The 27,941-nt window shown below is 43.3% G+C and overlaps 1 protein-coding gene across 2 annotated transcripts; it reads right to left on the reverse strand.

Annotated features, from left to right (window-relative positions):
• Nucleotides 1–513: 513 nt before the first annotated feature.
• Nucleotides 514–27,895, reverse strand: REEP5 (receptor accessory protein 5). Of its 2 annotated transcripts, none has more exons than XM_050945970.1 (5): nucleotides 27,569–27,877; nucleotides 26,619–26,712; nucleotides 8,683–8,821; nucleotides 2,760–2,928; nucleotides 514–895 (listed from the first exon to the last, which is right to left on the reverse strand). In XM_050945970.1, exons 1-5 carry the CDS (start codon nucleotides 27,846–27,848, stop codon nucleotides 846–848), a joined length of 732 nt encoding a protein of 243 aa, XP_050801927.1. In that variant the 5' UTR covers nucleotides 27,849–27,877; the 3' UTR covers nucleotides 514–845. The 2 variants fall into 2 exon arrangements, with proteins under 2 accessions (XP_050801927.1, XP_050801928.1); XM_050945971.1 differs by lacking the exons at nucleotides 514–895; nucleotides 2,760–2,928 and adding exons at nucleotides 2,951–3,833; nucleotides 7,967–8,005 and having other exon boundaries at nucleotides 27,569–27,895.
• Between the last annotated feature and the right edge of the window lie 46 nt (nucleotides 27,896–27,941).

Here is a 27,941-nt window from a genome sequence, read left to right on the forward strand (position 1 = left end):
TTGCTTTCTGCTTCTCTGAGTGTAATTTGTAAGGCACTCCATTCCTGAATCATTTCACATGCCAATTACATTTAACAAACAAGTCAGGGGTTATGCTTTAGTCAGTTTGCACCAGCCGTTCAATGCATCCGTTTCTGGCAAATAACTTCACACCAGTATAACCCTGATCATTCGCACTAACCTGCTCTTTTCTATGTTTAAGAACTACCCATTTAATATTGAACACACACACTTTGTACTGAATACTGCAGGTTACAAGTGGTACATGCAACAATATAGAATCTCCATGACCAAGTGCATAGTGCAGTTGGCTTCACTCGTGGGGAATATATGTATTAAGCCACTTCCCTCTGATACATTATTTCCTGTATATGCAAACATATGCATGAAAATCCAAGAAGAACGCATTACTTTTGCATACAAAAATGCTACGTTACAGGAAGAACCAGTCAAATGTTAACTGTAAATACAGAGAATGCATGCACAAAGAAACAAACTGAGGTGCAGAGCCTGTGGGATACAGATATAATTTTATTTGAGTTTGTGTTCACGGCAGGGTGAGACACTACTGAAAGGTCTTTCCTCTGCATGGAGATGAATAAGATAAGTTTTCAATAAGCTTTAGATGCTGCCCATTGCACTGCATTTAAATAGAAGTGCTTACTTTCTATATAGACAACATAAAAGTAAGCAAACTTACAACACGTTCCTTTAATATATCAAAAATGTTTCCAAGGCAACATTATTATTAAAATTATTATACCACAGTCCCCAGTAACATCGAGCTGTATAAAGGAGGTGGGGGGAGAGGAGGGCAGGGGAACTTTCTTCATCCTGGTAACAGTTTAAATGCCCTTCTTCTCATCACCCAGTAAGTTCACTGTAGCTTTCTTGGCTAGAGGAGGAGAAAAAACAAAGTGTTAAATTTCTATCCTGCTACATATAAGAGGCCTATGTAAATCACTATTGACTGCAGTTGTGAGATAAAAATCTACATTTTACCTCCAAATGCTGAGGGAAAATCAGCATTTTAAAATAAGCAAATAAAATTGACAATGGAGTGGATCACAGCTGTGAAGTTTTGTAGAAACAGATTCTGTGAAAGTCTTTATTATAGCAAACCAACCATAGGTTGACAGCACCACAATGAAGATCACAGCCCAGCTTAAGAAAAGAACACTATTTAATATGGGATATACCAGGTCTAGCTGTAGTACCTGAAGGTCTGTATATATTTTGAAAGTTTCACTGTAACAGGTCCAGAGAATGAATCAGCCCATCAGTCAGATGGAGTGGGCTGTAGTAACACACTGATTGAGCAGGTATATGCAAACCTTAGTGTCTGAGGGTCAGGGCTGGCTCCAGGGTTTTTGCCACCCCAAGCAGCAAAAAGGGAAAAAATAAAAAAAAAAAAAAAAAAAAGCCACGATCGCGATCAGCTCTACTGCCACTGCTTCAGTCTTCAGCGGCAGGTCCTTCACTCCAAGATGGACTGAGAGACCCGCCGCCGAATTGCCGAAGACCTGGACGTGCCACCTCTCACCGCTGGGCACCCCAAGCAGCTGCTTGCTGGGCTGGTGCCTGAAGCTGGCCCTGCTGAGGGTGTTTCGGGGGTGGGGGGAGAGAAGAAAAGAGAACACGAGGACAAGACTCAAGGAAGAGGAACACAAAAAGAGACAAGTGCAGAGAACACAGGCAATAACTAGGAGAACAAGAACAGTTGTGAAGAAAAGTTATTGTGCTTTAAACTGTCTACAAAACAGATGTTTGTCTCAGTAAAGGTCATGCATCAGGAGCATAGGAAAAACAGGAAAGAATGAGTCACTTACATTCAAGTAGGAAAACAGAGTTGAGAGAATATAATGGGGAAATCAAAGAAAACGCCTAAAAAATTTGAAAGGTTCTGTCTCCCTTCAGATTTAGATTCAAACACTCCAGAAAGTTCAGCTACATCTCCTTCCTTCATCCATATTTTACGAGGCATTTACAGTGCAAGTTTCCCGCCTGGCTTCCTTGGGAGCTAAATAAGGGCTGAAAAGCCTCCAGCCTTCTTCCTTCCGTGTGAGCCCCTCTGAACCATTTCAGCATGCTGCTTGAGCTCCAGCAATTGTGCATATAGGAATCACTATGGAGATTTCACTTTTCTCCTGAGACCTAAATCACTGGGTTTTTTTATTTGTTTGGTGTTTTTTCTTTTAAAAAGAAAAAAAAAAAGTGGGATTGAGACATTTTGCTTTCTAGGAGGGGAAAAATACAGACACTTAATAGATAGGAATTCAACACAAGGTGAAACATTACAAGTAATATTAACAACTTGCCATATAAAACATTTGGCAGTTATTCCACAGCACCGAATTCTAAGTACTTCAGGTGACCCAGAATGTATTGAATACCCAAAGTTGTATGGATTGCCTGTGTGATGAGCTGAATAGATTCTCTCACTAATAACACTACTTTATGGACATGCTAAGCTATTATAGGGACAAGCAAAATAACTGGACCATTTCATGCAAGCAGTGTCCTTCAAGAGATTTGTTGCTTAACGTAGACATACGCTAAAGAAATGCTACTTGCTTCATCTATGCTCTCCATAATCCTCTCTCTCCTTTACTTTGCTTCAAAGGTAACACAGCCCCAGCCAGATATCTGCAAAAGCAGCATCTTTTAAGGCCAAAAAATAATCATTTTAAAGGCATCAGCCCTGAAATCATAAAGGTAAATTCCCACTCCTTGAGGCAAGTTTACATTCTTGGTCTCACCTTCTTTAGTAATGACATCTGCAGTCTCTGCAGCTTTGTCTTTCAGATCCTTCACAACACTGTCCAACTGAGCCTCATGCTTCAAGAACAAAGGGCGGATAATTCGGTGGTAGAGAAGCTCTGCTCCATTGGAAGGGCTTGGAGCCATGCACCACAGGAGAAAGCCACACTGCACAGAAAACACAAAATCAATATTGGCGCTGAGAGAGGAAGGATGAGATTCACGAGATCTGGGTTCTGTCTCTAACTCTGCCCACAGACTCAGTGACTTACCAAGGTCACTTTCGCTTTTTCTACACACAAAAGTTGTACCGGTTTAGTTAACCTATCTGTAAAGTGACATGCACAACCCCCCCTCCAGCATGGACTCAGTTATACTGGTATTGCTTATTTTCATATGATAAGGAGAGAAATAAGCTATACTTGTTTAAGGCTTGTTTATACCAGTAAAACTGCATCCATAGTAGAGGGTTGTACTGTAGAACTGGGTCAGGGTATGGTTTTGTTGTTTCAATCAAGTATTAGTGTCTGTACCTCAATTCCCTGTCTGTAACATTAGGATACCATCTCACAAGAGTGTTTGGAAGATAGATCTTTTAGTATATGAGAGGCTTATATACTACTGGAATTGGTACTATAGACATTTCTATAGCAACCATCCCAGTACAGACACACAAAAAGAACATTTAGTCAACATCAGAATTAGTCAAAGTCAGCACCTGTGCAACCTAAATTAAGACTCTTTGTACATATTATAGTGTGAAAGGACCTGCTCTGAGGTTGAATCAGGGTTGCGTAATGAAGGCTATTTTCTGAAGGACACCTACCTCATTTGTTGAGGAGTTGGCAGGTGCAGCATCTTTTCTCTTTCTGTGGTCCCCTATCTGATGGCTAAGCAGTTGACTGCTGCCTTGGAGAATTTGATGCCACCCTGTCTTTGCTACAGAATTCCTATGTGATGCTGGGCCAATCACTGAAACCAAGTTTCAGATGTATTCAAAGATCTCTCTTCATTGTCTGGGTGCTCAACTTGAGACCTGGGGTCTGATTTACAGAAGTGCTGAGCACTCTCAGCTGCAATGGAAATCAATGGGAGCTTAAAATGCTAAGTACTGTGAAAAATCCAGTTTTACGTGTCTCAGACTGGGCACCCTAAATAGCAGATCCTTTTGAGTTTACTATCTGCATCTCAGTTCCCCATTTGTAAAATGGGGATAACCACCACTCCACTCACCGCACAGAGGTGCTGTGAAGATAATTAACTAACATTGGTCAAACACTAAGGCAGACCTAAGCCACATATTGAACAAGGAGAAAACAAAATATTGAATAGGTGCTCATTTAAGTGAACCCCATCCATCTTATACACTGAATGAGGTAAGGTGTGGGAGGGGCTGTACGATAACCCCCACACACAAATAGGCTGAAATAAGGTTGCACCTTAATCTTGGTATTTCTTAATTTAAGTGCTTGATTTTGCAACCTGAATGTTCTTTTAGTGTAGATTTTTGGTGAAATTTCCTAAGTTTAAAAAAAAAAAAAGCAAACTGAAAAAACATCCCATCATGTATAATTATGTTGACAGCCATATCAGTCATTGGCAGGACTGGAACCTTTAGATTCATAATACAGGCCTCTGCCATGTGAGGTAATGGAGTAACTGACAGCAATATTAGGTTGTCATCCTCTATGTGGACAAGACATATTTTACCAGTGGATTTCACAGATATGCTCACAGCAGAGGAATAAGGATGCTTAGGAATTCAATTTCCCTCTCCCTCCCTACAAGTTTGGCCCCTTTTACCCGGTACCCTCCAACTGTCCCTGTTCTCTTCTGCTTTGCCACCCCAGCTTCTCTTCCCAGTCCTATTGGCTCAATCAGCACCCTTGTCTTCACAGTCTCCCTGTCCAACCACTGCCTGCCTAGAGCTCTCAGTCCCAATTTCCTTTCCCAGCCAGTCCCAGTCTCCCATTCATCCTGAACTCCCAGTCAGTTTCTCTCTCTTCCCTTCCCCACTGGTCCCAGTCTCAAATTCCTTGTTCCAATCTATTCCACTTCCTCCCCTCCTCTGACTTTTTGTCCCCTATCAGGCAGCTTCCTTCTCCATGCTGTCTGAGCACCAGCAGGGGGTCATTGCGAGCTCAGTTCTAGGGCCTCTCTCTAGCTGAGAACAGCTGTCACAGGGAAAGTCCTGCTTCACCCCTGCAGCTGTTGGCTGAAGCATGCTCAGCCACACAGGGGTGGGGAAGTGGCGTATATTGAATGAGGTCCCATGTAGGGGATGGAGCATGTTCAGTGCACAAAGATTTTTGGAAAATTTTAAGAGGCTAAACTTTCATATCTACTGAACGTATGCGAATGGCAATTTTTCACAGGCTTGTAACTTGGCCAAGGTTTTCACAGTAACCAAAGAGGTCACCTTTACTGCCAAATTTCAAGACCCTGCTCCAAAGCATGCAGGCAATAGAGCATCTGAGAGAAACTGTATTAAGAATTTACATGGGCGAGACACTTTTCACTAACCATATTCTCGAGAATGACTCAACAGTTTTGGTTGAAACTCTGAACAATAAAAAAAAGCCACACAAAACACATTTATTTCAGCCTGATGCAGACACACAGCTTGGGAAATTTCAGCCTCTACAGTTGAAGTTTGGCAAAAGTTATAAGCAACTAAAAGCAGGGCTTTATAATGAGAAGTGTCAGGCAATCTTATTAAGTTGGAACAACCCTGCCTCAAATATAGAAGCTGTGCTGTCAAGGGATTAGAATTCAGAAATTGGAGTAAATACAGGTATTTTTATATCAGCGCCTTTGGAGCCTGGTAAGCTTTAGAAAAATCCTGAGGAAGAGGAATCTGTCATCCTATTTAACTATTCATGAACAGATTTTCAGCGTACTCAGACTTTAAGGTCAGAAGGGACCATGATAATCATCTTCTCTGACCTCCTGCACATTGCAGGCCACAGAACCTCACCCACCTGCTCCTGTAATAGACCCATAGCCTCTGGCTGAGTTACTGAAGTCCTCAAATCATAATTTTAAGACTTCAAGTTACAAAGAATTTGCCCTCTACACTAATTTAAAACTGCAAATTTTACTACTGATTTTAATTCCCTTTGCAACATCTAAGGCCTTGGCTACACTCACACTTTACAGCGCTGCAACTGGGGTGTGAAAAAACACACCCCTGAGCGCTGCAAGATACAGCGCTGTAAAGCATCAGTGTAATCAGGGCAGCAGCGCTGGGAGCGCGGCTCCCAGCGCTGCACGCTACACCCATAAGGGATGTGGTTTACATGCAGCGCTGGGAGAGCTCTCTCCCAGCGCTGCCGCTCTGACTACACTCACACTTCAAAGCGCTGCTGCAGCAGCGCTCCCGCAGCGCTGCCGGGGCAGCGCTTTGAAATTCCAAATGTAGCCATACCCTCACTCTGCTTGGCTTTCGGCAGTTCTCACTTTCTCTCTACACTTTCTGACCTCCCATCTTCCATTCCTTGTAGGCGTTCTGCTTTCTCTTAGTCACCTGGTTTGAGATGCTTGCTCATCTTCATCCACCTTGCAACCCTTCCCTATGAATTTTTCCCAGTTACTTGGAATGCAGGCTTCAGATAGTGTCTGTAACTTTGACTTAAAGTAATTCCAAGCCTCCTCCACATTCAGATCATTGAATTTCAGTCCAGTCCACTTCCCTTACTAAGTTCCGCCCCCCCTCCTTTTTTTTTTAAAATTAGCTCTTTTGAAATCCAGGACCCTAACTGCAGATCTATTTTTGTTTATCCTTCTATTTAGTTTAAACGGAATTAGCTCATGATCACTCTAACCAAGATTTTCCTCTACAACCAGTTCTTCTCCAAGATCCTCACTACTCACCGACACCAAATCTAAAACAGCATCATCTCTTGTTGGTTCAGCAATTTGGTGAAGAAATCTGTTAACTATCCTATCCAGAAAAACATGGGCCCTACTATTATTATAGCACTCGTCCTCCAATCTATATTTGGGAAGTTAAAGTCTCCCATAATCAGAGAATCCTCAGCAGATTTATTTAAAAACATTAAAGGAGGTCTCTAGCCATATCAAAATCCTAATGCATTGCTGAAGCATTGCTTAAAGTTAACTATGCAAGCATGTTGTCCTTTCAGAAAAGGATTTTGCTACTTCTCCATTTTCTTTGCTATACTTCAGATTTCCTACTGGGAAATTCAATAGATCATGTTGTTACAGCTATTCTTTCCTGAGGTAGGTGAAGAAATGGCCTTCAGGGAAAAACGTCTAATCATCATTTGGGTCATTACATGGCTCTCTGCATGATAGTGTCTAAGACAGTTGGAGCATTACAAGGAGAGGAAATCAAGTAAGTTTTAACTGATTTTCAATTCTTTTGAGGGAGTAAATCCTCTGTTGTAGTTTTCATAATCAAGTTGTCACAGTGGCATATTTCTATTCAATTAAATAAAAATAAAGTATCAAAGGAGTTGAAGGCAAATTTAATAATTTTCTTCACTTTTTTATTCAGGTAAAAAAAATTATAGTATTGAATTTCAAAGCTCTCCAGATTCCAGTCTAATGAGCAAGCTAATCTTTTGAGTCCTGGGCTGAGAGCTGACTGTGCAAAAAAAAAATCCAACCACTACCACCACCACACCCCAAGATTCACTCTACACTTCACACGTGGGGTTTATTTCAACTAGAAACACAGAGGTAAAAACTACCATGTCTTATTTTCCACTAGGATTTTACATCAAGATAGTTAAGTTGATGCATTAAAAAAAAAAAAAAAACACACACACACCACACACACTTTTCTGCAATGAATAAAAAGTCATTAATGAACTGAACCCTTGCTAGAAAGGATCATGGCCCTCTCGAGAGAGGGACAATAGTTTCCTTCTGAATCTTTAATCAGGATCAACTGAACAGTTCAGTTAAGGGCTTTGAGTAGAATCTTGGCTTTAACATAAGGTGTTTCCTGGGAGAGAACATCAAACCTTGTATCATATTACAATCATACCATTTTAACAGCACATCTGTATTGCAAGAACCCTGATGGACTAAACACCCACTAAGAATTCAGCATTCTTTGCAAACAGTTGTGACAAAAATAGCAAAGCGCAGAGATATGGGGAGAGAGAAGCAAGGGAGAAAAGCAGCCCACCCAGAAAGTACATAAGTTAATTACTCAGTTAAAAAGCTACTCAGTTACCTGGATCTTCCTCCACCCAGAAGTGTATTTAAAAATAGCCTATTGAAATGAACACAAACAATGTAATGTTTGAAAGTCTGGTAATATCACATCTTGGTTGGCAGACAGCTTGCCGCATGTTAGGCAAGTTGTAGTTTGTAGTTAAAGTGTAGCTGATTATTTACAGCCTGCTGAAAATGTTTATGGTGCTGCAAACAGTTTAGTGACAAGGTACTGTAACTCCAGCTCTGCTCTTTCAGAAAGACAAGGGCACGTTAAAGGATATCTGAAGCCCATATGATCCAAATCTATATCTTCACCCTCTGATTCACCCCACCCCACCCCAAATACACAGGATTTATACTTTTTATTGCGGTCTCTGGAGTTACTTCTAATCCCATAAAGTAGAGGCAAATGCCTTGCATCTCTTCACTGCATGGGCACACACAGTCACCTCGTCTGAGCCTAGCTAAAGAGTTTGGCTAGGGAATCAACTTCCCTATGTTGTACATGCTGTGCACCTCCTCCCTGCAACTATTGCCATTCTCTTCATTCTCCCCGTAACCTCAAGAGTTCACTCTTATTGTGCCAAAAAGTGACAATTTATATGATAATAAGTTTAAAAGTTAACTAGGACCCAGTATTGGGGAATCTTACTGCCATTTACTACTTTAGTAGATTCTACATTTGATATATTGAGTGTCTTATTTTAAGGGGAAAAGGATGAACCAACAAACCTTCAGCATGTAGTAGAAAGGGAACCAGGACAGAAAGATATCCGAGAAAAATTCTGCTATGCTGAAGATGCCATACACAACCCAGTAGGTCAGCCACTGTGTGTCATCATCTTTGTTGGGGCTTTCAATAGCCTTGATTCTGAAAAGGAAAGCATAACAGGTGAGCAGTTCAGTAATGCCACCTCATTTACAAAATACATGGATTTGTCCCAAATCTGTTATGATATAGTGGAGAGACCGATCACTTTGATTTGCCTGTGCATATGTATGTGGGAAGATGGGCTGAAACATTCCTTTCATACAGAGGATTTGCCCCAGATCTTTGAACACTAAAACCTTTCTATATATGAAAGGCACCGAGAAACTCAAATATATTTGTATGTCTCCTACTTGTGACTTTTTGATGATAAAACATACATACATAGACATCAAACACAGACATCAAATTATTTGTGGCCTTCCATTCCAGTAGACAGTTAAGAAAAGGTTAGGTAACATTAGCAAGAATAATGTGGAGAGTCCTCCATTAAACCGAAGGTGTTCCACCTTAATGAACCACATGGTCTCTGTTCACATTCTAAGACAATAAAATGTTCCAGTTCACTGGAGACAAGAAGATAGGGCTCACAGAAAGTTCATTTGCCGTTTCTTTAGTGACCAGCAAGAACGCAAGTTACTCACAGGTTCCATAAGAAACAGCACAGACACTATCCCCCTCAATAATTGGAATGCACCTGGTGCTTCTGCATACTATTAGAATCTAAACTGTAGAACTGAAATGCACATCTGTGCAAGATACTGATGTGATTATACTATAGCTCCCTAGACAAAAGCTGAACTCTCGACTAACAGTTTTTAAAGTGCAATGATTATTTTAGCACTCATACACAATGATTCTGCTTGAGCAAAACCCCAAATTTCATACAAGCAAAGGCAAAAACATAAAACTATGTGGCTGACCTGTGTCAACCTGCATGTCATATCAAAACACCATTTACCTGTGCAATGCAATCTAAAAAAGTTTAAACAAACAAGCTCTCATTAGAAAACTAGTGTTGATTCAAGAAAGTCTTACCAGAGCCTGATCATCATTCTTGTTATTTTGTGGGACAGAAGAAAGGTGGTAGCCCTTATTTTAAATTGGATCTGAGCATGTACCTAAGTGTTGTAAATATTGCATCAGTAGCCACTGGGCTTTCTAGAGAGGGCAATCTAGAGTTGCCCGAGTTTCTGTAATATTTGGAATGAGGTTCTAGAGTGGGGGCAAGTAGCTAGTACACAGTGCTTGAGAGGCTGGATGGAGTTTGACCTGAACCAGAGTAAACTGGAGTGTGTGTCTTCACATTAGAGAGTGAGCTACTGAAGAAAGAGTGGAGATCAAGGAATCCTGTAAGTCCTAGAGAACTCCAGTGAAATGTTACCACTTTGAATAAGTTTGAGGAAAATTCCAAGGATTGAGTAGTTATTAGATGACCCAGGTTAACAGATGTACAATTTGTGAATGTGGAAGTACTAGAAAGAATGTTCTTTTGGGTAATTCTATAGTAATAGGATAAAGCGTGTATACTTACCCAATTTGGTTTGTAATTTTCTTGTATTATTCCTTTAATATTGTCCTTTGTTAAGTCTGGGGGGAGACCATCAGTTGCACAAGATTTTTTGAAAGTCTGTAATAATGCTTATTGAACCCTGTGATTCATGGCTACTGACAGTTCTGCCTGTGAATACAACCTCTGTTTTATGAAGTGCTTATAGTGCTTCAGATCCTGGTTCTACAGGTTAAAAAAAAAAAACACAACCTTTGTCACACTATTGATTTTATGTTTTAGATAAAACACTGGAAAAAACACTCCAGTTGGCATAGCTCTGTTTGACCAAATTATCCTGAAGCACAATATGGCACAAAGATATTGATTTAACTTACTCGTTATCTGGACAGAGTAAACATCCTCAACTTTTCCCGAGATCCCACAGCGGCATATTAACAGAACCTGCCATGACCCATCCAGCACAGTTAACCTGTGGTGCTCAAGCCACTTTGCTGGCACAGCAAGTGGAAGAACAGGCTTTTCAAGGAGTGTTGTAAAGGACTGCATTTCCACTCCACTGCTGTTCCCACTAACACAGCACTATGATTTCACCACTGGCTGGGAGGGATTTTGGAGCAGTGACAGACAGGAGAGGAAGGAAAAAAGAACTGCACTGATGGTCTAACGCAGGGGTGGGCAAGCTTTTTGGCCCTATGGCCACATTGGGTACAGAAATTGTATGAAGGGCTGGGTAGGGAGGGCTGGGGAAGGCTATGCCTCCCCAAACAGTGAAGCATGGCCTGGCCCCTATCCAGCCCCCTGGAACCTCCACCCCCATCCAACCCTGACTTCCCCCCAGGACTCCTGCATCCTATCCAATACCCCCTGACCACCCCATTCACACTCTATCAAACCCTCCCTGCTCTCCCTGCCCCACATTACCTGTGTGGTGGGGGAAAGAGGGGAGCTCAGTCCTTTCCTTGTGGGTTTCCCTTGCTTGTTTGGCTGCTCTCTCTGGCAGTCAGGTAGGGCTCGCTCCCTGTTTGGGCTTGGCTGCTGGGGACAGGGGCCAAGCATGCTGGAGGTGGAAGGGGGCCCTGGCTTGCTCTGTCCCTGGCAGCTAGGCCCAGGCCCCTTGGCCACCCCCTTGCAAGCCCCCCTGCTCCTTGCCCCCCCTCAAACTCCTCCTGCTCCCTGCTCCAACTGCACTGCCCTGTGGGGTGAGCGTGGGGCAGATTCATTCTTCCACCCGCCTCTGTGTGCCCTCCCCCACTTTAAATGGCACTCTGCAGCCCTTCTATTTAACTCTTGCTGTTGGGCCAAAATAGAGACGAGCTAATCCAAATACAACACCACCTCTGTCAGCTGTTATTCACTTCCTTTTATTTTGGGGGGGTGGGGAGCAGTCTCCCTCACTACTTGGACTTCACACTTCTGTTCTCTTCTATCCCTTGATCTTTCTGTGCGCCTTTCTTCCCCAGGGCCCACATGGATGCAGCCCCCTCTCTCTGAGCTAATTAGGTGAACAGCAGCTCCTTCAGCTGGCCACAGCAAACTACCAGAGACTAAAGCACTTCCTCCTCACACACCCTTGTTTCAACAGAGCTCTTAGCCCCTATTGGCTCACAGAGGATTCTCTATCCCAGCTCATATTGGCTAACACAAATACAGCCCCATGTATTCCATGAAGCCCGGGGAACTGCCCCTTACTGCGAAATTGTAGAATTCATCTAAACAAAACAAAAACACACACACCAAAAAACAAAACAAAACAGAACAAAAAAAGGATGATGTGTCCCTGTTTGTGAAGAGAGCCTTGGAAATGTGAGCAGTCTCAACCAATACAGTGGTTTCTTCCTGAGTCTAGAGAGCCTGAACCATGCATCAATATTGTTAACTATTTAACAGCTGATCGCTTACTGCAAATATCCAGCTAAATTGTTGCCGACAATTCCAAATGTCCATTTTTAATGTAAATGCAACTACTGAAGAGTTTCCAGTCTGCAGCACCAGAGCGATGCAAAAACTTTGCCATGGAATTTAGGTCCCTATTGGCATTAAACATGGGAAAGGCTTTGCCATTAGAGCAGAGGGGGGCAAACTACGGCCTGTAGGCCACATCTGGCCTGCAGGACCCTTTCCTCTGGCCCCCAAGCTCCTGCCAGGAAGCAGAGTCAGGACAGGCTTGCAGAGGAGCCAGCACAACTCCCGGCCGCATGGCGAGTGGGGTGGAGGCTATCCCCTGGCCCTTCTGCTCCGCTGCCTCCCTCCCAGTCACAGTTCCCCCAGCACCTCCCTCCCCCTGCACTCCCCCCCCCCCCCCCCGCTTCTCACACATGAAGAAAGGTGGAAAACAGTTTTTCAAGTTGATTGTTGGTGATCAGGTAATAAGATATAATAGCACTAGATAGTGGAACTGAGGATTATTTACACTTCTACCTGTTCAGCCACAGCCCCCTTATACCAAAACTAAAATGCTTCATCCACACTTCCAGTACTGGCCACAAGCTCACACGCCAGAAACAAAGTCTACAGAACACATATCATCTATCACATACAGCCCCAGAGACTGGAACTCAGGCTGAGCTCCAGTGTCAAAACAGTTTTTCCATTTTACCTGAAAGGGGGAGGGACAAAAAAAAAACCCAAAACACATTGCTTTCTGGTTTCATTCAAAAAGTATATGTATATGTATTATATGGACACTAGAGCTGGCGCAGAGTTTCTGAACGAATTTGTCAAAAAAAAAAAATTCTTTGGAAAAAGTGAAAATTTTCACACCACAAATTTTATATATTTATTTATTTGCCTTAATGTGGCTCTGACCTACAGCAAACCCCTGGGCCGAGACAGAGGATCAGAATTAAGTTGTTTATGGAACCTTCAATACATTTCTAGCCCTTCAGTCATAGGCATGTGTGATTTTTCTGTTTGTTTAAAAACAACCAAACTTCAGTTAATGTGACTCTACAGAGCATTATTAATGATGAAGTTTCAGAAATTTGGAAATAATGTGCTAATACTAATATTCCTGTGTGGTTTATGAGAGTGTAGACTTGTTTTGCATCCGTAACAAGTGAAATTAAATTTTTATCTGGTTATCAACAGCAGTACAAGCAAGGGAGTCTAGATTTGCTTTGTAGATTCAACCCAAAAAATATACACCTCACCCCATTATAACATCACCCGATACAACATGAATTCGGATATAACACGGTAAAGCAGCGCCCCGGGGGGCGGGGGGGGCAGGACTACGTGCTCCGGCGTATCAAAGCAAGTTCAATATAATGCCGTTTCACCTATAACGCAGTAAGTATTTTTGGCTCCCGAGGACAGTGTTATATCGAGGTAGAGGTGTACTACTAAAATGAAAGATGTGTACTGAAGGATGAATAATATGCCAAGTATGAAAATGCACATGGAACAAATGAGATGTTCACAAGTGGCTAATGCCCACATAATCTGTTCACTGAAAAATCAGATTGTAATAGTGATGAACCAAGAACTAATAACTTTATTGCAGCTAGAGTAGTTTGGGTACTTTGTACTGAAACAAAGTATTTCTATAATCATTAATATAATTAAAATAATCAATCTCCACTTTTTCTTCAATATTTATTTCTGAACATATCTTTACTGAACGTCAGCATTTATACGGCAATAGACTAACAGATGTATTGGAGCATAAGCTTTCATGGGTGAATATCCACTTTGTCAAACGCATGTGGTAGAAATTTCCAGAGGCAGATATAAATATGCAGGCAAGAATCAGTCTAGAGATAACAAGGTTAGTTCAATCAGGAAGGATGAGGCCCTCTTCTAGCAGTTGAGGTGTGAACACCAAGGGAGGAAAAACTGCTTTTGGTAGTTGGCTAGCCATTCACAGTCTTTGTTTAATCCTGAGATGATGGTGTCAAATTTGCAAATTAACTCAAGTTCAACAGTTTCTCTATGGGATCTGGTCCTGAAGTTTTTTTGCTGCAGGATGGCTACCGTTAAATCTGCTATTGTGTGGCCAGGGAGGTTGAAGTGTTCTCCTACAGGTTTTTGTATATTGCCATTCCTAATATCTGACTTGTGTCCATTTATCCTTTTACGTAGTGTCAAAGTTAGAATCAGGACTCACAATTTGTCAGACCACTCTGTTTTATTAGCGCAGCGCTCCGCCAATAACACCCAGATAATGTGAGTGCCCATGCAAGTCCCAAACAGTCTTATTTATACAGATAAAAGAGCAGGAATTAGACAAAGGGACAAAGGCCATGGCTACACTCACACTTTACAGCGCTGCAACTTTTGCACTCAGGGGTGTGAAAAAACACCCCTCCGAGCGCTGCAAGATACAGCGCTGTAAAGCGTCAGTGTAATCAGGGCAGCAGCGCTGGGAGCACGGCTCCCAGCGCTGCACGCTACACCCGTAGAGGATGTGGTTTACATGCAGCGCTGGGAGAGCTCTCTCCCAGCGCTGCCACTCCGACTACACTCACACTTCAAAGCGCTGCCCTGGCAGCGCTCCCGCAGCGCTGCCGGGGCAGCGCTTTGAAATTCCAAATGTAGCCATACCCAAAGAAAGCAAAACAGTAAAATTCACCAGGGGCATAACATGCATATCCTATTTCCTTACTAACGCTTATCCATCTAAGGCTAATACTTCACCAATTGCCCTTAAATGGTGCAATTGTTCTATGTGAATGTCTGTATTCCTGACACCTGGATTGCAGCATTCCAACAGTTTTACTTAAAGGTACAGACAGCATTTCTTTAATCCTTTCTATTTTCACAATATAATTAATTCTACTTTCACAGTAGGGATTGTCCAGTTTGGCCGATGTACATAGCAGAGGGGCATTGCTGGCATATGATGGCGTATATTACACTGGTGGAGGTGCAGGTGAATGAACCGGTGATGGTGTGGCTGATCTGGTTAGGTCCTGTGATGGTGTCACTGGTGTAGATATGTGGGCAGAGTTGGCATCGAGGTTTGTTGCATGGATTGGTTCCTGAGCTAGAGTTACTATGGTGTGGTGTGTCCTGGATGGAAGCTTCCACATGATCCATTGTCTACAACCACACTCTAAGATACAACCACATTTGTATCAGACAGAGGCGAGCACCTACAAGATCTCCATCAAAAAGCATTCTTAAAACTAGAATACCCCCCTGCTGAAGTGAAAACACAGATTGACAGAGCCAGAAGAGTACTCAGAAGTCACCTACTACAGGAGAGGCCCAACAAAGAAAATAACAGAACGCCAGCGGCAGCAGGGCTCCGGCAGTGCTTTAAAGGGCCCAGGGCTCCCCTCAGCAGCAGAGCCCCAGGCCCTTTAAATCACGCCCGAGCCCTGCTGCCATTATCCTAGCCCTAGTCCGAGCCCTGCCACCCCGGGGTAGCAGCGGCAGGGCTCCTGCGGTGATTTAAAGGGTCCGGAGCTCTGTGGAGGCTGGAGCCCCGGGCCCTTTAAATCATCCCTAAGCCCTGGGATTCCCAGCTGCCTCTGCAGCTGGTAGCTCTGGGGTGATTTAAAGGCTCTGGGGCTCCCAGCCACAGCCCCAGGGCCTTTAAATATTGAAAGGCCCCGCCCTTCTGGCTGAGGCCACGCCTCTGCTCGGGGCTCTGGCATACTGGTAAGTCCTTTAAGTTACTTTCACCCCTGGTGGGGGAGAGCAGCATATAATTAATGGAGAAAGGGGACAGAAGTATTTGGAGAGGCAGATATTAACTAACTGGGAGGCTTGACGATGCAGAGGTTTTCAGCTTCTCGTTACAATAATGCAGGTGTACATGGCAGCTCCTCTCCCTTCCACTGTGGGCTCCTGCTCCATCAGCAGCCAAAGGCCTTGTCTAGAATGGTGATTTGCCCTAACTCCAGCCAGTGACTTAGCTGTCCTGGTGCAACCTTAAGCATTGGCAGGCAAAGACACCACTTGCACCGGTGGAGTCTACCCTTCCTTGAAACCCCAGCATAAGCTACATTAATGCAAAAGCAGTTACTAGAGTAGATCTCTATTTTGGCAAGGCTCAATTCAGTTTATTTAAAGTACTTTGTTTTGCCTCAAGATGTTGGTAGGTATGTTGAGTCAGGAATGCCGTGAGAACACTTGTTTTGCTATGGGGCCAAAAATCAAGTGTTTCATCCTTCCAATAGAGAAGCACTGCATGAGAAACCACTTGCTAACCATCTGAAACCCAATGTTTCAGACTTCCTCTCTGCCTGCAAAGGCTTATTTTATTCACAAACAAAAGAGTGTGTGTTTGTTTTTATTCAGAAACTTCATTTCCACCACAGATGTTCCTTAGATTCTAAAATGGGCCAGTCCTGTGTCATTGATCTCAGTGCTAAAGCTATCATTAACTTAATGGAACAAGGGGCCTGGGACATGCGTTGGGAATTGCTCAGGTCTCCCGCACTGTGGGCAGGTAAAGTGACCACTGCAGCTCCCCACAGCTGCCTGCGCGGCTCTTATCCTGGCTGGGCTACGGCTCCGAGTGGAACAGGAGCCTCTGGCCCCCTCCTATTTTGGGGAGGGCTCTAGTCCATGCTCTGCCACCTTCCCCCAAAGAATCAGGCTTAATTTGTGCAACCATAATTAAAAAAAAAAACAAAAAAAACACAAACACACACACTTCTCTTCCCCTTGCAATCAAATGAAAACTAACAAATATAGGAAAGAAAAAGGTTACACATTTTCTCATCAGCTTGTGCCATATTATGGCTACAAAACATAATAGAGGCAAAACAATGACACCAATATCAACATATTTAACAGTTGGATTTATTGTGATTCAGCAGAAGAATTACTGTTAATTGCTAAGTATGAACATATTTATGTAAATGAAAAGGTTTAGTTTAAGTCATTTTCCAAAAGGGGCAGTTGGCCTACGAAGTTTTCAGATATAGTTCTTGGCAAAGCATTTGCACCTTCTTAACTAATCGTGACAAAATGTAATACCTTGAGGTTATCATTAATTGGTGTAATCATTCTTGACCAGAAAGTTTAAAATACACCTTTTGCAATTAAATAATGTCAGGAACCATTAGGAAAGAGATAGATAATAAGACAGAATAGCATAATGCCACTATATAAATCTATAATACGCCCACATCTTGGATACTGCATGCAGTTCTGGTCACCCCATTTCAAAGGAGAAACTACAATTCAAAAAAACCACAGAAAAGAGCAACAAAAATGTTTAGGGTTATGTAACTGCTTCCATATGAGAGTTTAAAAAGAGTGGGACTGTTCAGCTTAGAAATGAGAGCTACTAAAAGCGGGGGGGGGGGGGGAGGGGATGTGACAGAGGTCTATAAAATCATGAATGGTGTGAGGAAAATAAGTGTTATTTACCCTTTCATCCTAGGAAATTAATAGGCAATAGGTTTAAAACCAGCGTAAGTATTTCTTCACACAACGCATAATCAACCTGTGGAACTCATTGCCAGGGGATGTTGTCAAGGCCAAAAGTCTAACTGGGTTCAAAAAAGAATTAGATAAATTCACAGAGGCTAGGTCCATCAATGGTCAGGGATGTAACCCCATGTTCTGGGTGTCCCTAAACCTCTGACTGCCAAAAGCTGGGATGGGACAACAGGGGATGGATCACTTGATAAATTGCCTGTTCTGCTCATTCCCTCTGAAGCATCTGGCATGAGCCACTGTCGGAAGAGAGGATATTGGACTAGTTCAGTGGCCACCAACTGGTCGATCCTAGAGGATCTCCAGGTCCATTGTGATCTCCGGTGGTGCAGCGGAGTTGCTGCTAAGGTTGCTCCCTGCCTGTCCTGGCCCCACATGGCTCCTGGAAGTGGCCAACGTGGCCCTGTGGACAGGGGTTTCCCTCTGCATGCAGCTCCCATTAGCCAGAAATGGGGAGCTGTGACCAATGGGAGTTACGGGGGCAGTGCTTGCAAAGAGGAGCAGCGCAGGAAGCCACACCCCACAGCCCTAAGCCCCCTCCTGGAGCCAGCACCCCAAACCCCCTCTTGCCCCCCAACACTCTGCCCCAGCACAGAGCCCCCTCCTGCACCCCAACCCCCTGCCCCAGGCTCAGCCCAGAGCCCTCTCCCACACTGCAAACCCCTTGGCCCCAGCCCAGAACCTGCATCCCCTCCGGAACCTCAATCCCCTACCCTAGCCCGGTGAAAGTGAGGGAGAGCGAGGGAGAGCAAGCAATGGGCGGGGGGTGGGGGAAAGGGGAATGGAGTGAGCAGGGTGGGGTAAATCTTGGGTTGCCTTTAAATTCAAAAAGTTCTCTTGGGCATAAAAAGGTTGGAGACCACTGGACTAGTTGGACCGTTGACCCAGTTTGGCCATTCTTACGTTCTAATAATCACAGAAATACCAGATTCAATCAATCAGAGGGATGGTTAGTGTCTAAATCTTCAGATTTAGAAGACCTAATAGACTCCTGGATTCAAATCCCTGCATGGCCTACTCAGCCCTTCATCTGTCTGAAGTTAGATAGTAATCTGCAAGCTACTCGACTAAGTAATAGTCTTTCATGGAAAACTTTAAAAAAAAAAGTTTTAGCTGCAGCTTTGGACAGTGACAAAGATTCCCTGACGTTTTTATTTTCTTAAGAGTAGGAGACTGCCCTACAGTCCTCAGCCAAAATTTTTCCTCCTGATATTAGCACACACTCATTGGTGCTCTCAACCCAGAGGAAGGCTGCATTTCCATTGGGCTGGTGCAGCATTGCCAACTCTCATATTTTTATTGTGAGTCTCACGATATTCGATATATTGTACTTGAAGCCAAAACTGCTGGACACAAATAGATAAAGTAAGGTTTTAGCTCTCAGCTATGGAGAAGAGCCTGAAGATGTAACTAAACTGTACCTAAAAATCTCAAAAAACAGAAGTCAACCCCCAGGGGTTTTTTTGTTTGTTTCTAAGTCTCCTGATTTTTGGTGCCAAACTCATAATTTTCGAATGTTTGGGGTTGGCAATGCTGCATATGTGGCTTGTGAAGCACTCTGAGATCATTAAGGATCAAAGGAATATACTTTAGGAATATACTGAGCCAGAACGTCAGCTGCTGTAAATCAAGGTAATTCTACCAGCATCAGTGGAGCTACAGGCCAGTTTACAGTAGCTGAGTATCTAGCCCACTTGGTATAAGAAAAGCGCTACATAATGAGACACGCACATTTATATATATAGTGAAAACAGGAAGAGAAAAATAGAAACCAGATTTGACATATGTCCCAAACTGATCAACAATCCATAATATATATCTGTGTCAGTTATAAGCTGATTGAAGAGAGGCTCTCTTCAGTTTCCCTGTGAAAGGATAAGGAGCCACTTGAAATATGAAGATAAAGAGCGATTCTAATTTTCCTACCATTACTGCAAGCTTAGAATATACTTAACTTTAAAAGAAAGCCTGTGACTTATCTAACCACCAGATACAGTGATTTGTTCAAAAACAAAAAATGAACAAGTCGTTAAGACATAAAAGACTCAGAAATTCAAATGGCAAATAGATTGAGAGGACCTGACTCTGAAGATCAGTCATCAAGCTGATATATACTGTTCAATGTTTAACCCTCATTAAAAACCTAGAGTGTAGGTTGGAGAAAATGGTAGAAATGAAAACATTTCTGAAAACAAGATTTGGCAGCTTTCCTTTCACATTTAAATTCGGAATCAAATTCCTCAAGCACATTTTCTCATCTCATAATCAGCAATGGAGACACAATGGGTCATTCTTCATTTGGAGATTTATGAGAAAAGTTATATGGAAAAAAGTAAATAGTGTTCCCCACCAGATTTGGAAAGAGAGAGAAAAGAGAGGTTGAAGAAACTCATTGCTCTAATTCTTAGCACTTATATAAATGCTTTACATTTTCAAAATACTGAACAGTTGCCACAATACCACTGGGTATAGGAAAAATATATGCATTTGGAGATGGAGAAAATGGACACAAAAGGGCTAAAGTGATTTGCTCAAGGCTTCAGTGACAATGCTGGAATTAGAACTCAAGTTTCTGGTTCTCAACTCCTCATCTCAATCCACTAGACTATGCTGCAGCTCATTACATGGGTGTGTGTTAGTTTTCTTCCTATGTAGCAAAAAATGTAGCTTAATCAAAATATTAATAGCATAAATTAAGCCAAAGCAGCAGAGTTTAATTAAACTCAAATGTTTTTCTGCTTTTTGACATTAGCACTAGCAGTTAGGTAGTTTTACTGCTTCAAGTGACCTCAGTTTTAGCAATTACCCAAAAAAAACAAAAAAACACAAAAAAAACACACACATTAAAAGAAAGTTTCAGATGATCCTCATCACTTAGTCATCACCAAAGACATTTCCTGTTCCATTTTTTTAAGTGTATGCATATTTTACTTACACACACACACACACACACACACACACACACACAGCTAGCTATTTTTTATATATAGCTTTTTTTTCCTTAGGTAGTTCACCACCACTGGTTATGAGTGGGGCTACATTTAACAGACTAATGCTCTGGAATGCATAGGAGAGCGGAAAAAGTATTGACAGCATTATTTAAGCACTGCCAACAATGTTTTCTAATATTCACCTCCTCCTTCCTTTAGTAGTCTGGATATTCCCTTCTTCAGAGTTAAAGCTGGCTGGAAATAAAAAGTTTGCTTCTACGTTCTGTGGCAAAGGACAGCAGGATTGGGTCCTTGATCATATCACATAAGAGGAATAAGGTTAAACATTAAAACAAGAATCTTCCTCAGGCAGCAAAAAAGAGAATCGGCCACTGATGGCAACTTAGCTTACACAAAACACACATATAGGAACATCACCAACTTAAAAACAGAATAAAAATCAGACAGAAAATTGTTACCTGCTATTATTACAAATAATTTTCCATTATAGTGAGTTTAGATTAACTGGAAAAAATAGATTCCCCCCGGTTTACTTTGTGCATTTGATAACACTTTATATTCATTTTCACTCTATAGCTTATTTCTCCTATTGCGTGAAAGACTCACAAAAACAAGGAAGACAAAACTTAATAGGAAAATACAGTTAATTGTAAAACCATACAAATTAGTAGGGGAACTTGTGAAACAATGCACAGCTACTTTCAAACTCCCATTTTGAAACTGACTAAATTCTAAGTTGGTCCCTTTGTGCATGCCTGTGTTAGTTTAAAAAAAAAAAAGAGGAAGGAGTGTGGTTGCCACAGGAAGCAACCCAATATTAAAATCCTAGTATCACAGAAGTTAGAAATAGACACTAACAATTAAGTGTGTTCCCAGTCTGCTTGGTGTGGACTGAGTTAGGGGAGATGGGGACTTGATATGGTCTCTAGCCCACATGGCTAGCAATACAAGTGAGCGACATGCCCATCCCATGAACAAGTAGCCAAGGAAAGCATGTTTTTGTGGCAGTGTGCTTTAGTACTTTGTTAAATGTAATTTTAAATGAGACAAGTTACTAGACATACCGTGAAAATGGAACTTGGATCCACTTTCTTAAAACAAACAAACAAGGGAAAATTCTGTTTTCCCCCCCTTCACCTTCTGAGATCTGAATCATTTTAACAACGATGCAGCGAACTGCTTTGGTAACAGTCACATTAAGACCCTGTGACAATATGCTGAATTTAGCTCACTTTATTCTCCCACCTCCAACATAAGCTACAGCTTTCAGTTTTATCTACAGCAAGTGTCCCAAGAGTGTGTTATTAGTGAACAGGACTTTCCTAGCCGACACCTTTAAGGCAGATTTCACTAATATTGTTATACAATTCAGCATACTCAAATATGTGCATAGCTCTCAAGAAGATCCAATAAGTTATGCACTAAAATTAATCAGATAGCATTATTAAATTAGTAAGGAGCAGTTTATCCTTACAGCAAGTTTTGATGAGTGAAAAGACCCTGTAGTATGGAATTCTAAGTACTCATTCAACATGAAACAATATCTAAACTTAAAAGGCACATGTTAAAATGTGTTTGTAACACACAATGTAAGTTTTCCCCTGTATTTAGCCTAATATTATGAAGTATTTTCCCCAGAACATCTTTTTATAAATATAAAAAGAAATAAAACCTAAGGTGAAAATGTGAACTGGGCAAGTATCATATTGCAATATATACATTCATGGATAATTAGTTTTTAAAAACTTAAGCTTTGGCATGTAGCCCTGATCAGTGATGTTTGTGTACACACACACAGCACTTTTCAATACAAAGTTTACTTATAACACAAGATGGGGGACAGGTTAGCCATAAAATACTTTTCAAAGCATCTGCCTCTACCAAGGGACCCTTACCAGACATGAAATGGGAATGTGTGTACTCCTCCCACTCCCGCACCAGACGTGTGTTCACTTTACATAGAAGAAAACAAAGTATGAGGGGAAAAGTTAACTAAATTCAGAAAAGAAGGAAACAAATTGTAAAATGCAAAGCCACTGACCATATCTGATTTGCCACCATTTTGCCTCTGCAAGAATGTGAAAAAGAGGTCTTTCTTCTGATTCACTGAACAAAGCTCAGCATCAGTTTTTGGATGCCAACATGTATTCATTCTCCACGCACTCATATCAGAATATTTACATACCAAAAGATACATGCAAATACTTAGATTCTACAGTAACTCCTCACTTAACATTGTAGTTATGTTCCTGAAGAATGCAGCTTTAAGTGAAATGCTGTTAAAACAAATCCAATTTTCCCGTAAGATTTAATGTAAATGCGGGGAGTTAGGTTCCAAGGAAATTTTTTGGAGGCAGACAAAAGGCATTGTACACTGCACAGTACTGTACTATGGTGGGGAGCTGCACTGGCTTACCCCTGGGGCTCACGGACGGGGGTACGGGGTCTGGGAGGGAGTTAGGGTGCATGAGGGCACTCAGGGTGGGGGCGCAAGAGGCGGCTCAGGGCTAGGGCAGGCAGGAGGTGCAGAGCACTTACCTGGGGCAGCTCCTGTTTGGTGCAGGGGTGTGTGCAGGTGGTTCTGCACAGCGTGGCACCACCCCTATGGCCGCGATTCTGGGAGCTCCCCACCGGCAGGCACAGCCTCCAGGAACACAGGGGCTTTAGGAGCTGCAGGGTCCTGGCCTAAGGGGGCCCCAGGGCCCTAGCCTGCAGCTCTAAGCCCCTTTCGGAATGCAGCCCTGTGAGCACAGGCCTGAGGACTCAGAGGAGCAGGGGCAGGCGCGCAGCCAGAGAGAAGTGCTGCTTCTCTTTGGCCGTCTTTGAAGGGGAAAGCGCCGCTTCTTTCTGGCCTCTGGCTGCACTGCTGCCCCTGCTCCTCCACAGGCCTGAGGACTCAGGAGGAGCAGGGGCAGCCAGAGAGAAGCACTGCTTCTCTCCGGCCGGCTTTGAAAGGGAAAGCACCACTTCTCTCCGGCCACTGGCTGCATGGCTGCCCCACTCCTGAGTCCTCCGGCCCATGCTTACAGGGCCACATTCCGAAAGGGGCTTTAGAGGTGCAGGCCAGGGCCCCAGGGCCCCCTTGCCCCAGGGGCCTGCAGCCCCTAAAGCCCCTGCATTCCAGGCGGTCCTGCCTGCCCGGGGAGGAGGGGTAGAGGAGGCAGAGAAGAGGAACTTATGCAATGCTCCCTTGTAAAGTCAGCCAAACTATTTATAAGGGAGCATTGCACAACTTTAAATGAGTATGTTCCCTAATGGAGCAGCAACGTAACTTCGAAACAACGTTAAGCGGGAGGATGTTAAGTGAGGAGTTACTGTACTGTGATGAGTGCTGTTAAAAAAAAAAGTCAGTAAAAAGAAATCCCATCCACATGTTATATAATTACTTGATGTTGAAGTATACAATGGGACTCAACTAGCCACAGAAAATGTTCCATAATCACAACTGCCATGTGGATTTTTTATGAACTGAGGCCAACAAGAAAAAAAAATAAAGAAAACACCCTCCCCCTTATAAATTAAAAACACTATGTATTTAACACCATTACAAATGCTGGAGGCTGACAGCTTGCAACCACCTGAGGGGTCCCAACCCCCCGTTTGAGAACCCCTGGGCTAAAGGGATGTTTAATTGAGTTGTAGGTGTTTGGGTTTGGACTGGAGCCACAGGTCCAGGACCCTGCGAGGTGGGAAGGCTCCAGAGCTCTTTGAGTCCAAACAGCCCTTTAGCCCAAGCCTCACAAGCTCAAGTCAGCTGGCATGGCAGGGGCTGTACCATCAGAGGTTTAAGGACACCCAGAGATTGGGGTTGTGTCCCTGACCATCTTAGCTTAATCGCCATTGAGTGACCTATGAACTTATCTAATTATGTTTAATACAGTTAGACTTTTCCATAACCAATGATCATAGGTTGTTAAAAGAAGGTAGCATTAAACCAATCACAGCTGGAAGCTGATCCAACCTTCAAGATGTTAGAATAAGCAAGAGGAAGAACAAACACTGCAATATAGTTTGCATTTTCTCTTGCAAACCAGAAAGGGGCTGGCCATATGCTGGCCATGGATTGTGTGCTTACAAATGCTGCTGACTATACTTAAAACAAAAGCACTATTGTGTGAAAGGCAAACAGATTTTGAAAGCACTAGTACAGTTAAAAAAAGTTCCATTTTATGAACAGATTTAGTTAAATAGAAGTTTTTGAATACATTTCCAAGACCTTTTACAATGTTGTATTCTGTCCTTACAGGAAACAGGTTTTATTTTTTCCATTTTTACAGTTAATGTAGTACTTGTGAGAGGTACCAGATTGACTGCCCTTGCTACGGAACAAGTTCAGACTGCTTCCCCATATTGTCTTATGGATTTTTAATCCTCTCTCTTGTTTACTGTCAAATGCTGCTCCCACATGTCACTTCTAGCCTCTTGAACAGCAAAGTCATTTTGGAGCAAGGAGGCCTCCTTAAATATGGATCTAATTCTCAGATCCTTTATACAATGACGTTTGTTTTATCATGGCCAAGGTTATATGCTTACACTAGATCACTGTCCTAGTGAGTATCTCGAAGTGTACTCTGAACTAAAATATCCATATCAGTCTTAGAAATAGTTACTATTGTTACAATATTGGATGTCTCATCACTAGAAGCAAATGCAACATAGGATTCAACATTTCATTAAGACATCACACTTCAAAACCAAAAGTTGGAAATAAGAAGAACAGGTTTTTAAGCATAAAGATTGCCTAACATGATACCTTACCATCTAGCACACGCAAGAGAAAAAAAATCTTGGTGGGGTATTGGGAGGGAAAATGACAGATTTTCATGTTTCCACTTTAACCAAGACAAGTGAGTTTTCCCATTGCCGACTACACATACTAGCATAAACTAAAAATGTTCAAAGGAGTGTTAAAATTCCAGAATATGGCACTTCGATGCCACAGGCACTATAAAGAGCTTAAGTGAGATGACTGTGATTTTGCAATGGTAATTAAAAAAAATCTTTAGAAAAATACCCACTAAAATTGGAAAAATGCGACCCCTTCCTCCTCTGAAATCGAGGCACAGTAAAAGAGACTGTTCTTCTGTACATATTTGTTGTGTGAACTTTTCCACTACAAGAAAAGCACCAAAAAAAGGATAGGTATTTAGAAATCTGGCCACCCTTTCTAGCATACTCAAAGGAGGAAAGTCTCTTAGCCAGCAAGCTAGAATCTTTAGCCAAGTTATTTGAATATTATGCGGATCCTGAATAAGAAATGTATGATTTTTTATTGTATGTTCATGTTTTATTGTAACTTTGCATTAATACAAAGTTTCAAAAAAATAAAATAAACTAGCTAAATAGAAAGGGCAAAAGCCATGGAAATATTTTTTAAGTCACAGGCACTGCCTCCCCATCCAACTGATATTTGATCTCATGTATGTATCCGAAATTCCAACCCTTTATTAGCTTTCTGGGCAGAGTCTCAACTTTGCAGTACACATTGGTCTTACTCAACATTGTTCAGTTGTTTTGTAACATCTGCCCACCCTGGTTCCAAAGTGGCAAGTCTTTAATTTAAGAAAAATTAAAACTTGAAAGTCATAATCTATAGCAGCTATAATCTATACCAAGGGCCAGCCTTAACAGAATTTTACAGAAATAAGCACCCAATGACTAACGTTTCACCTTGTAGTAAGGAACCTTATTCGCACAGTCAGAAATCCATAGAAGCATTGTCTTTTTTAAAAGCTACAGGCAATGTTTTCGCAAGCTGTGAACATAAGGCCCTGGGGAAGTTTCACCATCTTCACATTTCACTAGCACATTCATCCACCAGATTGTCTCAAACTCAGACAATTTGAATGCAAGAGGAGAAAAAAATGAACAGGATAAAATCACCACAAACTTGAAATGCTACAAACATTGCCTAAAAAATTATCCCCACAGAGCAATGGAACAGTTCTCTCTCAAGAAAGGTGCTCCCTCCTCTCCTCCCCTTTCAGATGGCTTGTTTCCGGGACACCACTGTGCAGGAGGGTGCGTTTGAGGCACTTACGAGATGTAGGCAGGATAAGCAAATCCGATCAGGTTGCACAGCAGAGATGCTCCATAGCCGATCACCAGGTACACGGCCAGCACGCCAATGATAGCTACACAGGGAGAAAGCAGATAGAGCATTAGACAGGGGGAAGCAACTAGTTATATATAGACGGGGCTGTTTTCTTAATGGCTCTGGACCTGAGGGAAAGAAACCAAGCTATCCAGTCAGCCACTCGCTCTCCCGCTGCCGCTTGGAGCCCCAGTCGCCTATTGCCAGCCCCCGACAAGCCAGCCCGGGGAGCAGCCCCTAACCTGTGACACTAAAGGGGTACATCATGCTGGACCGGGGCAGGAAGCAGTGTCCAGGCGCAGACACGTCCGCCGCGCTGGCTAGTCAATTTCCACCTCTTGGGAGTAACTCGCCCTTTCCCCTCCTCCCCGTTCTATGTAAATACGCTGGGCCAGATGCCATCGCCTAGGAAGGGTTTATCCCTGGAGAGAGGGTTTCTTTCGGTGCGCGCTTTTTTTTAGGGGAGGAGGGGGAAAATTGACAATATGGCTCAGGAGCTTCCATGCAGCAGAAATCGCCCCAAGGAGAAGGCAGGGCCGGGGAAGCAATAAGGGGGGGGGGGGGGGGGAAGCTGAGCTGGCGTAACCGGAGAGCACAACATTGCCGCTGTCGCTCCTCTGTCTCAGCTGCTGCAGACACCCAATCCCAGACATACAGTACCTCCTCCTCCTCCTCCTCCACTGCCCCTCTGGTCGGCCGGAGGCTTTCCCACACCTCCACCTCCTCCTCACCAAAACCCAGTTACATAACCCAGAGCAGGGAGCCGGGAGGCCACTCCTCGGCAGCGTGTCCGCGGCAGAGCCGCTGCCCACGCTGGGGGGCACTGACCCAGCTCCTGCCCACAGGCCAGGCGTGCCCGGGGGCCAGCAGCGGCGGGGAGCGGGGCATTCACTCACCGATGGCGATGTAGGATCGGTTCACCCCCGTCTTGGTCTCGATTTTCTCCAGCAGGCTGGTCATGCAGTTCTTCTCGTGGAGAAACTTATCAAACCGCTGCCTCATGGACGCCGTCATGGCGAGACCGCTGGGCTCCCCGCTGGCTGGAGAGCACGCAACGCCCAGATCCTTTCGCCCAGCCTTGGCACTGCGAAGCAAGGGCTGCGGCGGCGGCTGCTGTGCTGCCTGGAAAACCCTGGCCGCGGAGAGGAGGAGGAGGTGGGCACGCGACAGCATCATGGGACACGTGAGCTGAGCGTCAGCCCTGCCCAGCTGCCCTCCCCCGCCCCGGCCGCACTGCAAACACCACACCCAGCCCGGCAGCTGCCGCAG

The sequence above is a fragment of the Gopherus flavomarginatus genome, chromosome 3 (genome assembly GCF_025201925.1).
Source record: "Gopherus flavomarginatus isolate rGopFla2 chromosome 3, rGopFla2.mat.asm, whole genome shotgun sequence".
NCBI classification, from domain to species: domain Eukaryota; kingdom Metazoa; phylum Chordata; order Testudines; family Testudinidae; genus Gopherus; species Gopherus flavomarginatus.